This window comes from Ovis aries, chromosome 23 (assembly GCF_016772045.2).
Source record: "Ovis aries strain OAR_USU_Benz2616 breed Rambouillet chromosome 23, ARS-UI_Ramb_v3.0, whole genome shotgun sequence".
Lineage (NCBI taxonomy): Eukaryota > Metazoa > Chordata > Mammalia > Artiodactyla > Bovidae > Ovis > Ovis aries.
This window is the reverse complement of record NC_056076.1, coordinates 37,567,452-37,585,453: the sequence shown is the minus strand read 5'-3', so window position 1 is coordinate 37,585,453 and position 18,002 is coordinate 37,567,452. Positions and strand designations below refer to the sequence as shown.

At 49.2% G+C, this 18,002-nt stretch overlaps 1 protein-coding gene across 2 annotated transcripts in view; it reads right to left on the bottom strand.

Moving 5' to 3' along the window:
• EMILIN2 (elastin microfibril interfacer 2) overlaps positions 1-16,952 on the bottom strand; it is a 58,181-nt gene extending 41,229 nt beyond the window's left edge. For both annotated transcript variants that reach the window (XM_042239645.2, XM_015103646.4), the window contains exons 1-2: positions 16,641-16,952; positions 15,981-16,103 (exon numbers count right to left, since the gene is read on the bottom strand). In XM_042239645.2, the coding sequence (XP_042095579.1) occupies positions 15,981-16,103; positions 16,641-16,780 (263 nt within the window). In that variant the 5' untranslated portion in view covers positions 16,781-16,952. The remainder of the gene's footprint in view (positions 1-15,980; positions 16,104-16,640) is intronic.
• Between the last annotated feature and the right edge of the window lie 1,050 nt (positions 16,953-18,002).

The window sequence follows — 18,002 nt, the reverse complement described above, 5'->3', positions numbered from 1 at the left end:
TACATTCAGATCAATCGACCACGGGTTGAAAGTATTCATGGAAGGGCTTCTCTGGTGGCTTAATGGTAAAGAATCTGCCTGCCAATGCAGGAGACGTGGATTCGATCCCTGATCTGGAACGATCCCACATGCCTTGGAGCAACAACTGCTGAGCCCGTGCTCTAGAGCCTGGGAGCCAAAACTACTGAGTCCACGTGCTGCGGCTCCTGCAGCCCTAGAGCCTGTGCTCTGCAGCAAGAGAAGCCACCGCGATGAGGAGCGCAGGCACCACAGCTGGAGAGTAGCCCCGCTCACCGCAACTAGAGAAAAGCCCGCACAATAACAAAGACCCCGCACAGCCAAAAATTAATAAATAAATTTTTTTTAAAGAAAGCATTCATGGAAAAGAAAATTCCAGAAAGTTTCAAAAAAGCAAAACGAATGGGTGTCACGCACCCAGCTACTCTAAGTACTTACATAGCATTTATGCAGTATTATGAGTTATCCAGACACAATTAAAAGTATACAGGAGGATGTGTGTAGGTTCTATGCAAGTATTATACCATTTTACATAAAGGACCTGAGCATCTGTGGATTTTGGTTTCATGGGATGTCCCAGAACTAATTCCCTGTGGAGCCCAAAGGACCACTGTATTGCTTTTCCATTCAAAAGGGGAACTGGCTACGATACCCCATCTGTAGTCAATGTTGGACCTTTGGATGAAGACCATGGATGGTGGTAAGCTCTTAAAGATGCCTCACCTGGAACTTGGTGGAAGTCACTTAGAAGCTCAGAAAATCCTAAGACAGTAGGAGTTTCTCCACAGATATAAAAATATGTTCTTTGGGGGGGGGGCAATTCATTCTCAGTTTAAAAAAATAATCTGGAAATTGAAAACATGGGTTGTGTTTCTTTTCTAATTTATGACCACACTGTGGGGGAGAAGAACCAAGTGTTACAACCTAGTTTCATATTTCTCACACTGTCCAGGTGACGCCAGTGCTACTTTATGATTTTCAAATCCACACTTCAGACAAACGAGGTCAAGACATTCACAGTCAACTGCCCTCTGCTTAGAAGGAGCAGAACTCTGCTTTGGAAGATGGTGCCACAGCCAGCCCGCCTCCAGCCTGAAGGTGCAGACAAGCAGAGGGCCAGGGGTAAGGAAAGAAGAATTTCGCTTATTTGCTGTTAAATAGAAAGGGGTGATGGAGGCCATGGAGGACAAAAAAGTGAGGAGGAATTTTACTCCAAGGAGACTTAGAGTGGCCAGTGGATTTTAAGGTTGGAAACATCTGCCATGTCTGCCAAGCTGCTTGTGTTGCTACAGTCTTCACTGAATCCTCGTGCTCATGCTGGCTTGTGGAACTTGATTTTTTTCTTGAGGAAATAAAAAAAATTAATTTATTTTTGGCTGCACTGGGTCTTAGTTCCTTTGCACAGGCTTTCTCTAGTTGTGGCGAGCAGGGGCTACTCTCCAGCTGTGGAGCACGGGCGTCTCACTGCAGTGACTTCCCTTGTTGAGGAGCACGGGCTCTGGAGCACAGGCTCAGCAGTTGTGGCGCATGGGCTTGATAGCTCTGCAGCACGCAGAATCTTCCCGGACCAGGGATTGAACCCATCTCTTCTGCGCTGGCAGACGGATTCTTATTCACTGCCCCACCAGAGAAGTCCTTTCTTAAGGAATTTGAGGGGTGATGTTTTTCTGAGAAAACCAGCCCAGAACCCAAGTATGCAGGGGCTGTAGCATGATAGGGTGTAGCAACCTGGAGAAACGCTTTGGGGCATCACGGTTCTTGTAAATTGAGGGGAGAGGGAGACAAATATACAGACTCTGAGGTGGTGAAGAGGGGCTGCAGCTTGCTGTCCAACGCTTTAAAACTCATTTAAGAAAAATAACATAGATTGCATTATTTTGTTTTGTTTAATATAAAACAACTAAGATCTATGGTCTGAGTAGTAATTCTCATCCTCATAATAAGCCAGGCGCTAGGCTGGCCCACCACCCAAGACGTCACTGCAATTTACTTTATCGCAAATAAAATACATCAGCAGGCTATTTTCAAGGAATTTCTGTCACAAGAATAATCTTTAAAATAATTCCCTATATTTTCAGTATTTAACTTTCTCAAAACGCACTCTTATCTCTGATTACTGTATCCTCGCAATTACACCAAAGCATTCCTTAGAGCTGTGTACATGAACTCTGGGCCATCCCGGTTGCTCAGTAATAAAGAACCCACCTGCAATGCAGCACACGCAGGTTCGATCCCTAAGTTGGGAAGATTCCCTGGAGAAGGGAATACCAACCCACTCCAGTATTCTTGCCTGGAGAATTCCATGGACACAGGAGCCTGGCGGGCTACAGTCCATAAGAGTAAGACATGAATGAGTGACTAAACGACAACATGAAGCCTCCCCAAATCAAAGCTCCATCATACTTCACACAGACAGACAACAGAGGCTTACACCTTGGTAAAAAGCTTTTAAAGCTCATGCTGAGATGACCAGCTCAAGAATCTAAATGACAACACACATTGTTACTTTGGTTGATTTAACGGGAATCTATCCTATCACAACCCTTCATTTTAGCTGCAAGCCACTGCATTTTCACTCATCTGTAACAATCATTTCAAAGTCTGTGCATGCCATGATTTCCATTTTAAAAACACAAGCCACGGCCAGTTGTTCAAACTTATGGTCTCCGTGCCTGAAACATGAAAACCAAACTCAGCACATATGAGTCTTCACAATGGGAGGAAAAACAAGCTAAAAACTTTCTCTCCCTGAGAATGAAGCCTGATGCAAACCATGGCTTTGGATGACTGTCATGCGCCAGTGCAGGTTCATCAACTGTAAGAGACACTCTGCTCTGGCGGGGGGAAGCTGATATTGGTGGAAGCTGGGTATATGTGGGCGGCGGGGGAACATGCGCAATCTCCTTACTGTCCCCTCAGTTTTGCTGTAAACCTTAAACTGCTCCAAAAATACATTCTTAATAAAAGAAATAAATAAAACAATTCACATGCTTTCTCTTTCATCCATTCATTCAGCAAACATCCTCTGGGTGCCCACCAGGACCACACGATGGCTTTCCCTGAGTATCTACTATGGAACAATCATACTTACTGGGAGCCTACAGATGTCTATGACCCAGAGCAACAGGCTCTGTTCTAGGGCATCTCAGCAGAGACCAGTCATATCAGACAAGACATATACAGTTATTTTATTGTATTTACCATAAGGTAAAAATTTGTAGTAAGACTAACCCTCTGGGCTGCTTCTATAATAATAGACCCAACTGCCCACATGAAAGATTAGAGTTGATTCCTGATCAAAGGTGATGAATAATGAGGTACTGATCCTTCTGTGAATAAAGGCAAATTCTGCCACAACCTCTAAAAGACAGTGCATAAAAAAATTCACCTTTTCTCACAAGATCAAAGCTATGATTTTTCTAGTAGTCTTGTACGGATGTGAGAGCTGGACCATGAAGAAGGCTGAGTGCTGAAGAATTGATACTTTTGAACTGTGGTGTTGGAGAAGACTCTGGAGAGTCCCTTGAACTGCAAGGAGAGCACACCAGTCAATCCTAAAAGACATCAACCCTGAATATTCATTGGAAGGACTGATCCTAAAGCTCCAATACTTTGGCCACCTCAGGTGAAGAGCCAACTCACTGGAAAAGACCCTGATGCTGGTAAAGATTGAAGGCAAAAGAAGGGGGTGACAGAAGATGAGATGGTTGGATGGCATCATTGACTCAATGTACACGAGTTTGAGCAAATTCTGGAAGATAGTGAAGAAAAGGGAAGACTGCTATGCTGTAGTCCATAGGGTTGTAAAGAGTTGGACAAAACTGAGCGACTAAACAACAACACAAGCTATGGTCCTTTTTTGTTGTTGTTAAATTAATTCATTTTGAATTGGATGATAGTTGCTTTACAGTATTGTGTTGGTTTCTGCCATATATCAACATGAATCAGCCACAGTCAGTTCAGTTCAGTTCAGTCGCTCAGTCGTGTCCGACTCTTTGCGACCCCATGAAGCGTAGCACGCCAGGCCTCCCGGTCCATCACCATCTCCCAGAGTTCATTCAGACTCCTGTCCATCAAGTCCTTGATGCCATCCAGCCATCTCATCCTCTGTCGTCCCTTTCTCCTACTGCCCCCAATCCTTCCCAGCATCAGAGTCTTTTCCAATGAGTCAACTCTTTGCATGAGGTGGCCAAAGTACTGGAGTTTCAGCTTCAGCATCATTCCCTCCAAAGAAATCCCAGGGCTGATCTCCTTGCAGTCCAAGGGACTCTCAAGAGTCTTCTCCAACACCACAGTTCAAAAGCATCAATTCTTCGGCACTCAGCTTTCTTCACAGTCCAACTCTCACATCCATACATGACCACAGGAAAAAACCATAGCCTTGACTAGACGGACTTTAGTCGGCAAAGTAATGTCTCTGCTTTTGAATATGCTATCTAGGTTGATCATAACTTTTCTTCCAAGGAGTAAGCATCCTTGTGAATCAGCCACAGGTATATGTATGTCTCCCCCTCTTGAAACTCCCTCCCACTCCATCCCACCCCTCTGTGTAAAATTAGATAGCCAATGGGAATTTGCTGTATGACGCGGGGAGCTCAAATCTGGTGCTCTGGTAGGGTGCTTTTTAATCCCTACCATCGACAATGGACTAACATGCTCAGAGACAGCTCTGCACCCCAAAGCGCGGAGCAGAGGCCTGCTGGCCATCCGTCTTGGTCACGGCTCACCGCTTCACAGCCAGATCCACTTTCCCCGCCACACTCGCTTCAGCTCCACCAGCGAACCCGGCCTGGCTCCCGACAGAGCCGCTCTCGCTCTTCCCCACCCATCCTCTCCTTTCTTCAACCCGTTTTGCACAAACTGCCAGATTAACATTTGGAAGCTCTGTTGGCGTCCTTGACCTAAAATTCTCCATGGTGCCCCTTTGCCTAAATGATAGAACCCACACTCCCAACCCTGGGTTACAGCTTGAATTCTCTGTCACCCCAAATATATGTCAGAGTTTGAATCCCAGGACCTTGGAATGTGACTTTATTTGTAGGTGAGGGGCTTCCCAAGTGCCACTAGTGGTAAGGAACCCTCCTGCCGATGCAGGAAACCCTAAGAGATGTGGGTTTGATCCCTGGTCAGGAAGATCCCCTAGAGGAGGGCATGGCAACCCACTCCAGCATTCTTGCCTGGAGAACCCCATGGACAGAGGAGCCTGGCAGGCTACAGTCCACAGGGCTACAAAAGAGCTGGACATGACTGAAGCCATTTACTATGCATTCAGGGGTTTACAGAGGGGAGCAAGTTAACATGAGGGCATCAGGGTGGGTGGGCCCTAATCCAGGATGACTGATGTCCTCATACACAGGACGCATCGGGACAGACACCCAGGGATTCGATGACCATCTGTACGCCAAGGGGCCAGGCCCGGAACAGACCTCCCCCTGGCCCCATGGCTTACTTCTCCCCTCTCTCCTCCTCCCCGCCCCTGCTAACGTCCTCTCTGGGCTGGGCTGGTGTCCTCTCACGTCTGCATCTATTTTTCAGCTGGAACCTTCCTTCAAATCCCTGCTAGAACGTCACCACCTGCAAACAAGCTCGCGGATTCCTCCCGGCTGGAAACAATTTCCTCCGCCGCTGAACATCCTCCACTGTTTATGCTTCTCTTATTGCAGCCCTCACGCCTACCTTTTGCTTCATAAATACTTCTGTTTATGTCTCATGTCACCTATTGGCCGTGAACTTCTGGAGAGCTAGAGAGAAGTCGGGTTCCTTGCTGTGTCCCCATGGGGCCTAGACCTGGGCCAGACGGAGGCCAGGCACAAAAATATTTGTTTAATGAAACCAAGGAACTAAGAGTCTTCAAATAATAAGTCTACTTAACCCTACTGAGCTTCATGCCAGTTCGAAATGGTGTATGCTAATTAGGCAGCCTCAATCCAACATCTCCCCGGGGCAAAACGGGCCCTGTGTTTCTTTACCCCATTACATTTTATCCTGTGTTCGACATCTGTTACGTATTTACTGTCTCAATTGGTCTTCGGGAAAATCAGAGTAGTACCCTTACTATCAGTATAAATGAGTTTCCACACTGTAGTTTACCATGAGTCCTCAGCTTCCAAACACCAGACACAAATGGTGGTGGACACACGCAAAGGAATACTACTCGGCAATAAAAAGTAATCGACCAGGGATCCAGGGCACAACACAGACGTGCCTTAAAGTTACCAAGCTGAATGAAAAAACCTAATGCATGAGTACAGATCATATGACGCTTGACATAAATCTCTAGAGAATACAAACCCATCAGCAGTTGCCTGGGGAGGGAGTGCGGTGGGGGTGGGGTAGGGGGGAACTGGAGGGAGGGATTATAAGGGTTGTGAGGTCACTCTTGGGGGTGATGGAGGCGTTCAATATCCTAATTGTGATGTTGGTTTCACAGGCATATATACATGTTAAATCATACAACTTTAAATATGTACAGTTTATGTAAATTTCACCTCAGTAGAGCTGTTTGTGTGCTTTGCACACAGCATACATATATAATATATACATATATTTTATGTACTAAACTTTATATATAATATATATTTATGCACTTGAGTATTTTAAATCTCATCAGCATTTCGAAGTAAATTGTCAGTCTTGACTATCCAATTACAAATCTCAGTTAAGAAAAAGCCAAAATCAGCATTAAGTCTTTTTCAGAGTTTCAAAATGAGGATTTAACTAAAGTTTTGTTGTTTTTAATGTATCAGATTACTTTTCAAACACACAACCAATTGCTTTATTTCTACTGGGAACTCAGCCCTAATATCTATTTTTGTACTTTTGAAAGCTGGTCATGTCTGTTTTTGAACCCCATGGACTGCAGCACGCCAGGCTCCTCTGTCCTCCACCATCTCCCAGAGTTTGCTCAAATTCATGTCCATTGAGTCAATGATGCTATCTAAACATCTCATTCTCTGCTGCCCTCTTCTCCTTTAACCCTCAATCTTTCCCAGCATCAAGGTCTTTTCCAGTGAGGCAGCTCTTTGCATCAGGTGGCATGGACCAATGATTAAGGAAAACAAAATTTTTCAAAATAGAATTTTCTTTTTTATCTTCAAATTGCCATTTTGTGTAAAATAACACAAAATGTCAAAGACGTAAATGAGCGTTTAAAAAATATGACAAAGAGTGATTCCTCACTGGGACTGTTCTTTCCCAGCGTGGACTCTGCCAAGGAGGGCTCAGCGGGCGCCTTGCAATTTGGTTCCGGACATGAGTGGTGAATGGTGTTTCTGCCTTCCCTCCCTCCTGCTCCGCCAGTGAGCAAGGAATCTGCGTTTCATCTCACTAGTTGTTTTTTTGCCACGATGCAACCAAACGACTCCCAGATACCTTAAGAGTGGCCAGAAGATGATGCAATGTGTGGGGATGGGAATGGGCCCATGGTTTATCACAATGGGGCCAGGCCCTGACCCTGGGCTGTGGTCCTGGAACACTGCTGCTCCAGCAGATGACAGCTGGGGCATCTCTGGGGTGGGCCACCTGGTGTATATGTCAGGCCCGAGCACCATCAGGACAGCAGCTTCTGGAATGTTCAATACATCCAGATGGGCTTGTGATGCCTCCCTCCCTGCCCAAGGCCCTCATTCCCCTCACTCCCCTGCCCCCTGCCCCCCACCCCTGAGTGTCAGAGCTCTTAGGGCTGAAACTGCCTAGAGCCAGGGAACCACTTTACTGGTGAAACGATCCCTCGCGAAAGGCTGGATTGTGAAACCGGCCCCAACCCTGGGTTCTGTTGCAATCTCTACCACAACTTTCAGGCTCCACTTTCAAGATATGTGGAAAAGCTTCAGTTAGCAGAAAACAAGTGGCATTTTCACCACCACGGTTTAGGGAGAAAAAAATCTAGGCCCTTATATCATGGTCCTTTAACAGCATCCGTGCTGGGCAAACGCAGGCGAAGAGCTGGAAGCAGGAGGGAATTCTCTGGCACTTCATAATGAGCTGCGAACAAATCTCAGCAAAGATAACCTAATGAGGCCCACACAGACAATCACAAAAGTGGGAGAAGATGGGAGAAGTCAGGGAAAAGTTGAGACGTCTCACAGCCAATTCCCTTTCATCAAAATGATCAGCTTGAAAAGACTTCATCTAAATACGCATCTCAAATTTCTTTTAATTAAATCCTCAGGAAAGCATACTGTCCTGAAAGGTTGATGCTGCAAAGAATAATTTTTAGGCGTATCCCATAGTCTCCTAATATTTTTTTATGTGGGGGGAAAAAAAAGAAAAGAGCAGCTGGATCTTGACACACCCATAGCAGTTTGCTTCTCCAGCATTTTCGAACCAGGAATTTGGTTAGTTGGAAACCTCCCTTTTTTTCCAGCACCCATCACCACTTTAATACAGGAAGGAAGGAAGAAAACTTGTTGGTGAGCTTCGTTTTAATAATTGCGTTATTTCTCCTCCCACGTGAACTGCCAGCATATTGAAAACCACTCTGTTCCTCTCCAGATCCTCCCAGGAAAATCATTCATCAGGCAGAGTCACGCTTGTGTCATTTTATCAAGTGGGTCATTGTTGTTTTTAAGCCCAGAAAATGGCTTCATCAAGCACGGAAGCAGTTAATTCTGGGCAGTGAAACAGTCCTGTAGCCAACAATAAATCAGAACATTTGGGTGACAGTCTGGAAGTCATCTGAACACTGGCAGCCTGTCAGGTTTTGGTTTTTGAAAACAGTATGTAAAACAGCAGCTCACTGTCATGCACGGTACCTGCCTCGTCATTCACTCAGTAAACACGAGTAACATCTTAATATTCCCAACATGAAGAAGAGGATTTTTTTTTTTTCTCAGAGCAGAGCATTAAAACCGCGTGTTCCTGGCTGGACGAAACACGACTGGAGCTCAGTGAAGGCAACCTGGAACACTCAGCTGACTCTTCTCTGTGGACCCGCCACGGGCACCCAAACACCTGCAGAGCTAGGAACCAACGTCCACAGCAACCAGAGCACTTATTTTTATTTTTTAAAACTTTTGGCCACACCGCGTGGGATCTTAGTCCCCTGACTAGCGATCAAACTCGTACCCCTGGACCCCCAGGGAAGCCCAAAGCACCTATTTTAAATTGACCGTAATCTCTCCTGTGCTTTTTCCAAAAAAACACTCCATGACTGTTCTGCTTCCAAAGCAACCTCTGGGTTTAACTTCACATTTACAAATTGATTTAAACTGTCTCATTTTCTTGTCATCTTAGGTCATTGTATGTCTTTATTTCATTCTTTAGCATCTCAGCCTTTCTCTAACTTGTTAGGGAATTCAGAGCCTTTAAAGAGGAGGCGACAACTCCGAACAGGGAGAACAAGCTGTGTCTGTTAGACATTGCTGGTGACTGTGCCTCACAGCCGTCACCTCCCCTGTAGTGCTGAGGAAGCGCGTCTCAGAGAGGTTGAGTGACCAGCCTGAAGTCACACAGCTTGGCGGTGGTCGAGCAGAGGCCAGAAGTTGCATCTTCTATCTCCTCTCCCAGAAGCGTCGGCCACACCCAGCCAGCCTTGAGGGACTACGTGAGGGGCCCGCTGACCTGTCCCCACCCCACCCTACCGTGTTTCCTCTTTTCTGGCTTCATCAGAATTCTAATTCATTGACCAAGTGTTGGTGGAATCACAGATCCGTGGAGGAAGACTAATTAACGGGAATTAAATGAAGCTTCACAAAAAGCTAACTGTTTTCCTTAAAGCCACAACCTCTGTGTGTATTCTATTCATTTTTCTCCAAGACAAAAAAGGTGGAAAGTGTAGCCCATAAGTACAAAGTTCTTCTTCCAAGACCCCAGTCTCTTCCCTGCTTAATCTCCTGGCTGAGCTTGCGATGAGAATAAAATAAAATTATGAATGTGAAAATGTTTTGGGAACACCAACTGCTGCTGCTGCTAAGTCGCTTCAGTCATGTCCGACTCTGTGCGACCCCATAGACGTCAGCCCACCAGGCTCCCCTGTCCCTGGGATTCTCCAGGCAAGAACACTGGAATGGGTTGCCATTTCCTTCTCCTGGGAACCCCAAAGGGCTCTTCAAACATAGCATTGTATCTACTAGAAACGAAGGAAAAGAGCGAGGCAGCTAGAAAGGAAGGTCTGATGCACCTGGGGAAGCACCAGAGGCTACTGAGGATGGGGCCCGGAAGAGGGGGACGCAGCAGGGACCAGGCACAGCTCTGGGTGCCTCTGTGCAGGTGCTCCTGGGTTTGGACTTGGGGTCCCTCATGATAACAAGGTCCCTCCTCGTACCAAGGAGCAGGGCTTGTTACAGCCAACGGACCTCAAAACATTGGTTAAAAAACTGAATGAAGGGACTTCCCAGGTGATCCAGGGGATAAGAATCTCCCTTGGAATGCAATGCACTGCACATGGGTTCGATCCCTGGCCCAGTGTCCCACATGCCAAGGGGCAACTAAGCCCGTGCACCACAGCCACTGAGCCCACGCTCCAGGGTCTGTGCTCCGCAAAAAGAAAAGCCACCACAATGAGAAGCTCTCGCATCGCAACCAGAGAAAGCCCATGTGCAGCAAGAAAGACCCAGCACAGCCAAAAATCAAGAAATCTTGGAAACAAACAAACAAAACCCAGAAAGAAGAAATATTCCCCCAGAGCTATCTACACAAAAGGCACAGTTTGACTTGAAAGGAATTCTGTTCCTGGAGATGTGAGAAACGTAGAATTGGCTCTAGAAGACGTAAGCCCTCATTTTTTTTCCCTCAATCTCAAGTCCTTTTTTTTTTTTTTTTTAAGCTTTTCCTGGCTGAGATTGCACCCTAATAGAAAACTTTTCTTCCAAATGAATGACGATCTGCTCCCTCTAGAATCTAAGGATTAGAGGAGTTCTGGAAACTCAGCACCAACACTCACACCTGGGGGAAATTCGAAAATTTTGCATCTGTGTTATCACAGCAGTGCAGGCTCCTAGAGTTGGCCCCGCCCAGCTCCCCGTCCCAACCGCTTTTTCTTTCTTTTTTTTTTTTTTTTAAAAAAAAGAGCTAATAGGAAAAATTTCACCAAAATTCTACACACCCAAGGAGTGGGTATGGGCTGGGCTGGGCAGATGCTGATAAACCCGTCAGTTTGCAGTGTCAGACGGCAGTGAATAGAGAGGAAAAACCCTGCCTTACGTTTGGGGTCCTCCCTGTCCTTACCAGCAAGGCAGTTTCTCTGCACATGGGACATCCCCAAACGCCTCAAATACTAACAGCACTCAGCTTAGCCCAGCTGAGTGGGAGGTGATGGAACTCTCTAGAATCGCTGCCATGAGGCATGAATGATGCATGAAAGGAACAATGCCCAGTCCAGCCAGGAGAAGAAAGACAGTCCTGTTTTCCACCAGCAGTACACACAGCATGGCCAACCCGTGTTGTGGGGGGGTGGGGCTCTGCGAGAGCTCAGACCCTCACTGTCCCCTCCGGTCATAATGGGGCTGCCAGGGCCATACCATCACACATGGAGGCACACTCACACACACGCACCACACACACCCTTGGGGTGCTCATCACTGAGTGTGGGTTTAGACAGCAAGGGGCTGTGTGGGTGTGGGATGGGAAGAGCCTAAGGCTTAGAAATAACAGAGCTGGACTTGTTCCCAGGCTCCACTACTTCCTGACTACATGCCCTCCTGTAAAAGGGGGATAACGTCCAGGGATTGCAGTACAGACGGAAGATAATGAACATAAAAGGACTCATCCCCTTACAAGAATGCACTCCAAGAAGAGTGTCTCGTGAAATCAGCCCTGGCCACTGTATCAAGCCTGCCAAGGCTGTCAACCTGCCCGGTCCCCACCCTGCAGAAAGAGATCCAAGTCTCCCACATTCCTATGTCTCCCAAAGCAAGTCCCTCAAACCAGTCTAGGACCAGACAGACTCTCTCCATGCTGAGGTGTCCTACAGAGACCCCAGACTCAGATGCGGATCTGCTGGGACCATCCTAAGTGCGGAGGTGTATATGTGTGTGCAACAGTGACCATCTACCAAACAGGCTGAACTGCTAAGGGTTTTTACAGTGAATCAGAAAACTCTGCAATACGATGCAATTTTAGAAGATTTATGCCTTTCTTAACATGAACGTGTAAAGTTGAACAATGATCTCAGAGTGGGGAATGGTCCTCAGACTCATCTTCAGAGCAAACGATCAATCGCCACCGCCCAGCTTTTATACTGCTTTAGAGTCCACAGCAGCTGCCCTTCCCTCCTCACTGGATAATCGGCATCAGATAAATTCTCTTATCTCCTCCTTGGGTCAGATCACCCACCCTCAAGAATTAGCTTAGGGAAGACAGAGCAGTGTCTGTGAACACGGTCCTGTGCCTTGGAGACCCGGACCCCTCCTCACACTGAGTGTACCAGAGACACAGACCCACAGAGAGAGAGCCCTGATTTCAAATTCCTAGTGACAGAGAAGTCTTCATAGTAATTAACCATTCTCCGTACACAAGAATGGTATCACCACCTCCCAAGTATTTAGCATGAGCTTTGAAAGGTTTTTCTGGAAGCACACTTTTAACTCTATCCCCAGTGACAAGTCTCAGGGTGGTTGCTGAGCCCAGGGGGACAGGGGTGGTTTTCCACCAGTCTCAAGCCCCACCAGTCTGGCCTCCCTAATTAGCATCTTTTCAACAACCAGCCTAACAAACCAAACAAAGGAAGCAAACTGGCCAGTGTTTTCATAAAATAAGAGCCAAACCGCACAGCCTGGTAGACAGTGTGAAAAATGATGGAGTCCACGGCCTCCTTGCAAATGATGCCCAGGAAAAAGAGTGAAGCACACAGGCATGAACACACATGCACAAGCTCGTACGTGGACCAACAACGCTCACTCACTTTTATGTGGGAATTGCCTCCCATGAAAGAAGGTAGGGATCCTCTTAGTAGCTGAATACTCAACAAGTACTAAAGTGATTTTCTGTTGTTGTTTTATTTTGCTTTTGTTTAGTCACTAAGCTGTGTCTGACTCTTTTGCAACCCCATAGACTGCAGCCCACCAGGCTCTTCTGTCCACGGAATTTTCCAGGCAAGAATACTGGACTGGGTTGCCATTTCCTTCTCCAGGGCATCTTCCCAGTCCAGGGATTGAACCCACATTGGTAGGCTAGTTCTTAACCACTGAGCTGCCAGGGAAGCCACTGAGGACACTCGCACTCTCTCTCATGCTACAGGGACAGAGGCCTGTCCACAAAGGCCAGGTCTCCTGGCAGCCCTGACACTACCGTGTCATGGGACCACAGGAAAGTCAGGGACTTCTTGCCTCAAGTCTTCACTGATAAAAATGGGGACAACAGTATTCATTTTGAAGGACCGTGGTGGGCAGTAAACTCATGTACGGACTAAACAGCCCTGACGCGGCGCCTGACACAAGGTTCTTTACACCGTCAGGGAAGTGCTTACTCCCAACGCGCGTGTATCAGACAAAACCCTCTCCACTTCCAGTTTCACACGAACGACGCCCAAATTCACAATCTGGAAACAAAGTCTCTGTATATGCAAACTGAGCATCGGCTAAACCTTCTGGAAGCCCATGCGTGCCAAGTCCCCAGAGCCCGTGGCAGCTGAGCGTCCAGCACAGAAGTTCTTCTATTGCAGAACTTACTTCCCCACCGAACCCTTGACTCTCTCTGATTTCCCTCAGTCTCAGGGCAAATTCAGTCTCTCCCTTCGGCTTTTTCACTTCTGTCCTAAAACCTGCTAAGTCTTCCAAGTAGCTCTTCATCTGCTTTAAAGTGTGAAAGTGTTCAGTCGCTTAGTCATGTCCGACTCTTTGTGAGGACTCCATGGACTGTAGCCCACCAGGCTTCTCTGTCCACGGGGATTCTCCAGCCAAGAAGAAGGGTGGGTAGCCATGCCCTCCTCCAGGGGATCTTCCAGACCCAGGGACTGAACCTTGGTTTCCCGCATTGCAAGCTGATTCTTCACAGTCTGAGGGCCACCAGGCTTCACCTGCTTGGCTACTCCAATTCCCTTTCCCCACAAAAACCCTTGAAACACTTTAGACTCTCGGGTAAAGGGGTTTCCTCAGGATTATACCCTGCATCTCACACAAGTTACAAGGCCTAGCCCCCGGCCTGAAACTGTCTCCTTCTGCATTAGCAGAAGGCCTACCCCCCTCCTCCTGCTGCCCCAGAGCCCTGGCCTTTCTGGACCCCTCCACCTCCTGGGCTTCTCCTCCCCAGCTCTCTAAGATGGCACTTCCTCCTCCAAAGTCTTGGCTTTTCTCTCTCTCCTCCTCCCTCCATTCTCTCCGCCGCCCCCAACAGCTCAGCGCTGCTCCGTGTCAAGTCCGCATGCCTCCTAACTGCTTCTCCCATGATGCTCGATAGTCACCAGTGGCTAAACCGCACTCCCCACTCGAGCCTGTCATGGGCCTCCAGGCCCGCCTATCCCATGCCACCCAGAAAGCCCCCTCTCCATAACTCCAGGCTGAGTTTCCCAAGAACCTTCACTTCCACGGGTCTCAAGTCCTAAGGATCCAATCATGAAGAACACCTGTGAATTGTGAGCAGCAACTAGGGCTCCTGGGCTTATCAGAAACACCTGCAAAGTGCTGTGTTCCACGCCCTGTGCAACCAGAGACACAGGCATTAGGAGAACACTGTGCCCCTCTGACGGGCTACCCAACAGCGTGACAGCCAGCAATTCAATGTCAAACCGATGCTCTGTGTACAGCAGTGGGGAGTCAGTTTTTTTTGTTTTGATGGGGGTGGTGGTTTTTTTGCTTTTAATAGGACTTATCCTTTCCCTGGTTCGATCCCTGGGTGGGGAAGATTCCCTGGAGGAGGGCATGGTGACCCACTCCCGTATTCTTGCCTGGAGAACGCCATGGACAGAGGAGTCTGCAGGGCTACACACAGCCCATGGAGTGGCACAGAGTCGGACACGACTGAAGTGACCTGGCACGCACGCACCCCTTCCTTCAGTCCTCGCCACAGCCCACCTGGGATGATCCCAACTACAGCCTGAAGCCCCCCCCCCCCACCTCAATCCCTACCCCCATTGCCTTCTGGAATAAGGCTTCCTGCAGCACAAGTTCCAGTCTGTCCCTTCGCTCTGCCAGAGACAGATCCGCCTACTGGCTACTCTTTGCTGTAAAGACAACTGTGCTCTAAGACAAACAACTTATTCTTAGGAGAAAACAATTAATTTCAACCATCCCATGCGTCGGCTACAGCCATTTATTCACATCAGCTCACCCTCTGATATCTGACTTACACAAAAACACAAAGACTAGCCAGATGACAACTGAATGAGGCTGATGTATGTAACAAAATCTGTCCTCTGCTGCTTCGCTTCCTCCTTGTTGTTTTTTTAAGACAGTGAAATCTTTATGAGCAAAAAGATTAATCCTTCCCCTCCTCTTTAAGGACCATTCTCTCCTGACAACCACTTAGCGGAATCTCCCAAATCTAACTTGAAAAAACAACAACCGCACACTTTCAAGCGGGTTGTTACTGGGGACTTTGGTTTAGAGATACACAACACCTGGAAGAGGTCAGTTTTATGGGGACATTTGGACAAAACGCCTGATTTAGAACACTGGCTAGAACAAACCTCTCAGCTAATCCTACTCATAAGAGTCTTTAGCAGTATACATTTTGGAATCTTCTCCGTGCCCCAGAACACACAATATGGATCTAATTAGGTCCAGCTGCCTTATGTTAGTAATAAAATTGAAAGAAAAAGAGAGGGAGAGAGAATGGGGGTGGGGGGCTTTGTTCGTCCCCTCCTCTGCCTTGCGATTGACCGCAAGGCAGGCGCGTCCCGGACGCTCACTCCAGCCTCGAATACCCCGGAGAGCCTGGTACCCTGCTCAGCGCTCAGACTTTTCAGCGTCTGAGTTTTCATCCGCTGGAAGAGATTTTCTGAGCCGCTGGAGCCCAGAGATCCGACCCCACCCCTGCCCCTACCCGGGCCCGGCGCGCCCCGCCCGCCCCTCCACTCCACGACTTACGTGAGTGCAGACGGACAGGGCTTCTGGTTCCAGCCACAGTTGTACTGAGCTTGGATAAAAGTCTCGCTTCCCTCGAGCACCGAGCAGCTCACGTTCTTGTTCACGATGTAGGCGCACCAGTTCCTCGGGTGAAGGAGAGTCGGGGAGAGGGCACGGCATAAACCCGGAGAACAATGAGGCGGGGGAGAGAGGGAACGAGCCTTCAGGGGGACCGACCGAGGGAGGGTCAGGGAGCCCGTGGTCCCCACGGAGGCGGGAGGGGAACCAGCCGACATGTGGAGGGCGCGCGGGTGCACCTTTGGAGAGCAGGCACCTTAATCCGCCAAAGACGAGAAGGGCCCTCCTCCCCACGTCCCAGGGGCCCCAGTCATTCCCGGGGAGTTTCCTGATCGCCCTGCCGTGCGGGGCTCTCCCTGCGCCTCACGGTCCGGGACGCGGCACCGCTGGGGGCGCGGGCGAGGTCGCCCGGGACGCCCAGCTCCGGCAGTGGAGCGCGCTCCACCGCGGAGGAGGCGCCGCCCCGGCAGCCCGAGGGAGGACCCCGGCTGCAGCTCCTCGCCTTTGCCGGGCAGCGTGGGGTCCTGCGGGAGACCGGGGAGGGGTGGGTGGGAGCCCACGGCTCTCGGCCGTCCTGGGGGCGAGGAGAGGCCACGCACTTACTTGTTTCTGGCGCTGGGCCGTGCGGGGTACCCAGGCTGCGGGCTGGCGTGGCACAGCCCCGCGCCGCCCAGGGCCAGCAGTGCCAGCGCCCAGCGCCAGGGCGCGCGAGGCCGGGGCCGGGGCCATGTCGGCGGCCACATTCTGCGCGCGGAGGGCGCGCTCCGCCGGCCGGATTCGGAGCGCGGGTCGGACTAGAGCCGGGAGGCTGCGGGCGGCCGGGGCGCGGCCGGAGAAGGCAGGAGGCTCGGGCGCTGCGCGGCGCCCTTACCCGCGCTGCGCGGCCGCCCCCTCCCGCTTCTCGCTCCCACTTCTCCTTTCCACCCCGTGCGCCCGCGCTTCTCCTCGGTCCCTCAATGACGCACAGGTCCCCCCGGGTGCCGCCCTCTTTATTTCACTTCCCTCTCCGGAACGTGACTCTCCGTCCGCCGCGTCGGTCTCCCGTCCTCTTGCTTCCCAGCAGGGGGTTTGGGGTGAAAGGTCTATAGGGTTTGGGAGAAGGGTCTCTGTTACAGAATTTCCAATTACTCATTCCTTTGGTCTCTTCCCAGAAGCCGGGCGACTCCGCCTCCCACCTTCCAGCGGGCGCGGCCGGCCCCTCGGGAAGGGCCGCCGTCGGCGAGTCCGACGGGGTTCACGTCGTGCCCGGTGCCGGCTTCCCAGGGCTAACGAGGGACATCTTTATCAGTCCTTCGTTCGACTCGACTCGGATTTCCTCCTCTGGCAAGACGCGGCTATTCCTCAGCACTTGAACTTCAGCTAGTTTAGGGGGAATGAACGCGGGTCGTCTTTTTCTTACGCATCCATTAAACAGTTTCCAAGTCAACGTGCCAGGCAGCCGGGGATGAGGAAAGACAGCCCCACCACTGCCGAGCAGCTTCTTGAAGCACAGTATCAGACTCTAATGTACTCCACTAATTTCTAAAAGGTAGTCCCAGCACACAGCCTCTGGTTCTGAGGTCCCATTCTGAACTTTAAAAAATTATTATTAAAGACATTTACTCCACAATAATCACCTTTTCTTCAAAACAGTTCAGACACTGCTAGACATTTTCTTTCACGTGCTTGCATATTTTCTGCCTTTTTTTTTGCAGTTTCCTGTTTTTTTTTTAATAAAAGATTGTATAATGAACATTTCCATAGGTCTTAAATATTTCTTTACATATACAATTTCAGTTCAGTTCAGTTGCTCAGTCGTGTCCGACTCTTTGCGACCCCATGAATCGCAGCACGCCAGACCTCCCTGTCCATCACCAACTCCTGGAATTTACCCAAACTCATGTCCGTTGAGTCAGTGATGCCATCCATCCATCTCATCCTCTGTCGTCCCCTTCTCCTCCTGCCCCCCATCCCTCCCAGCATCAG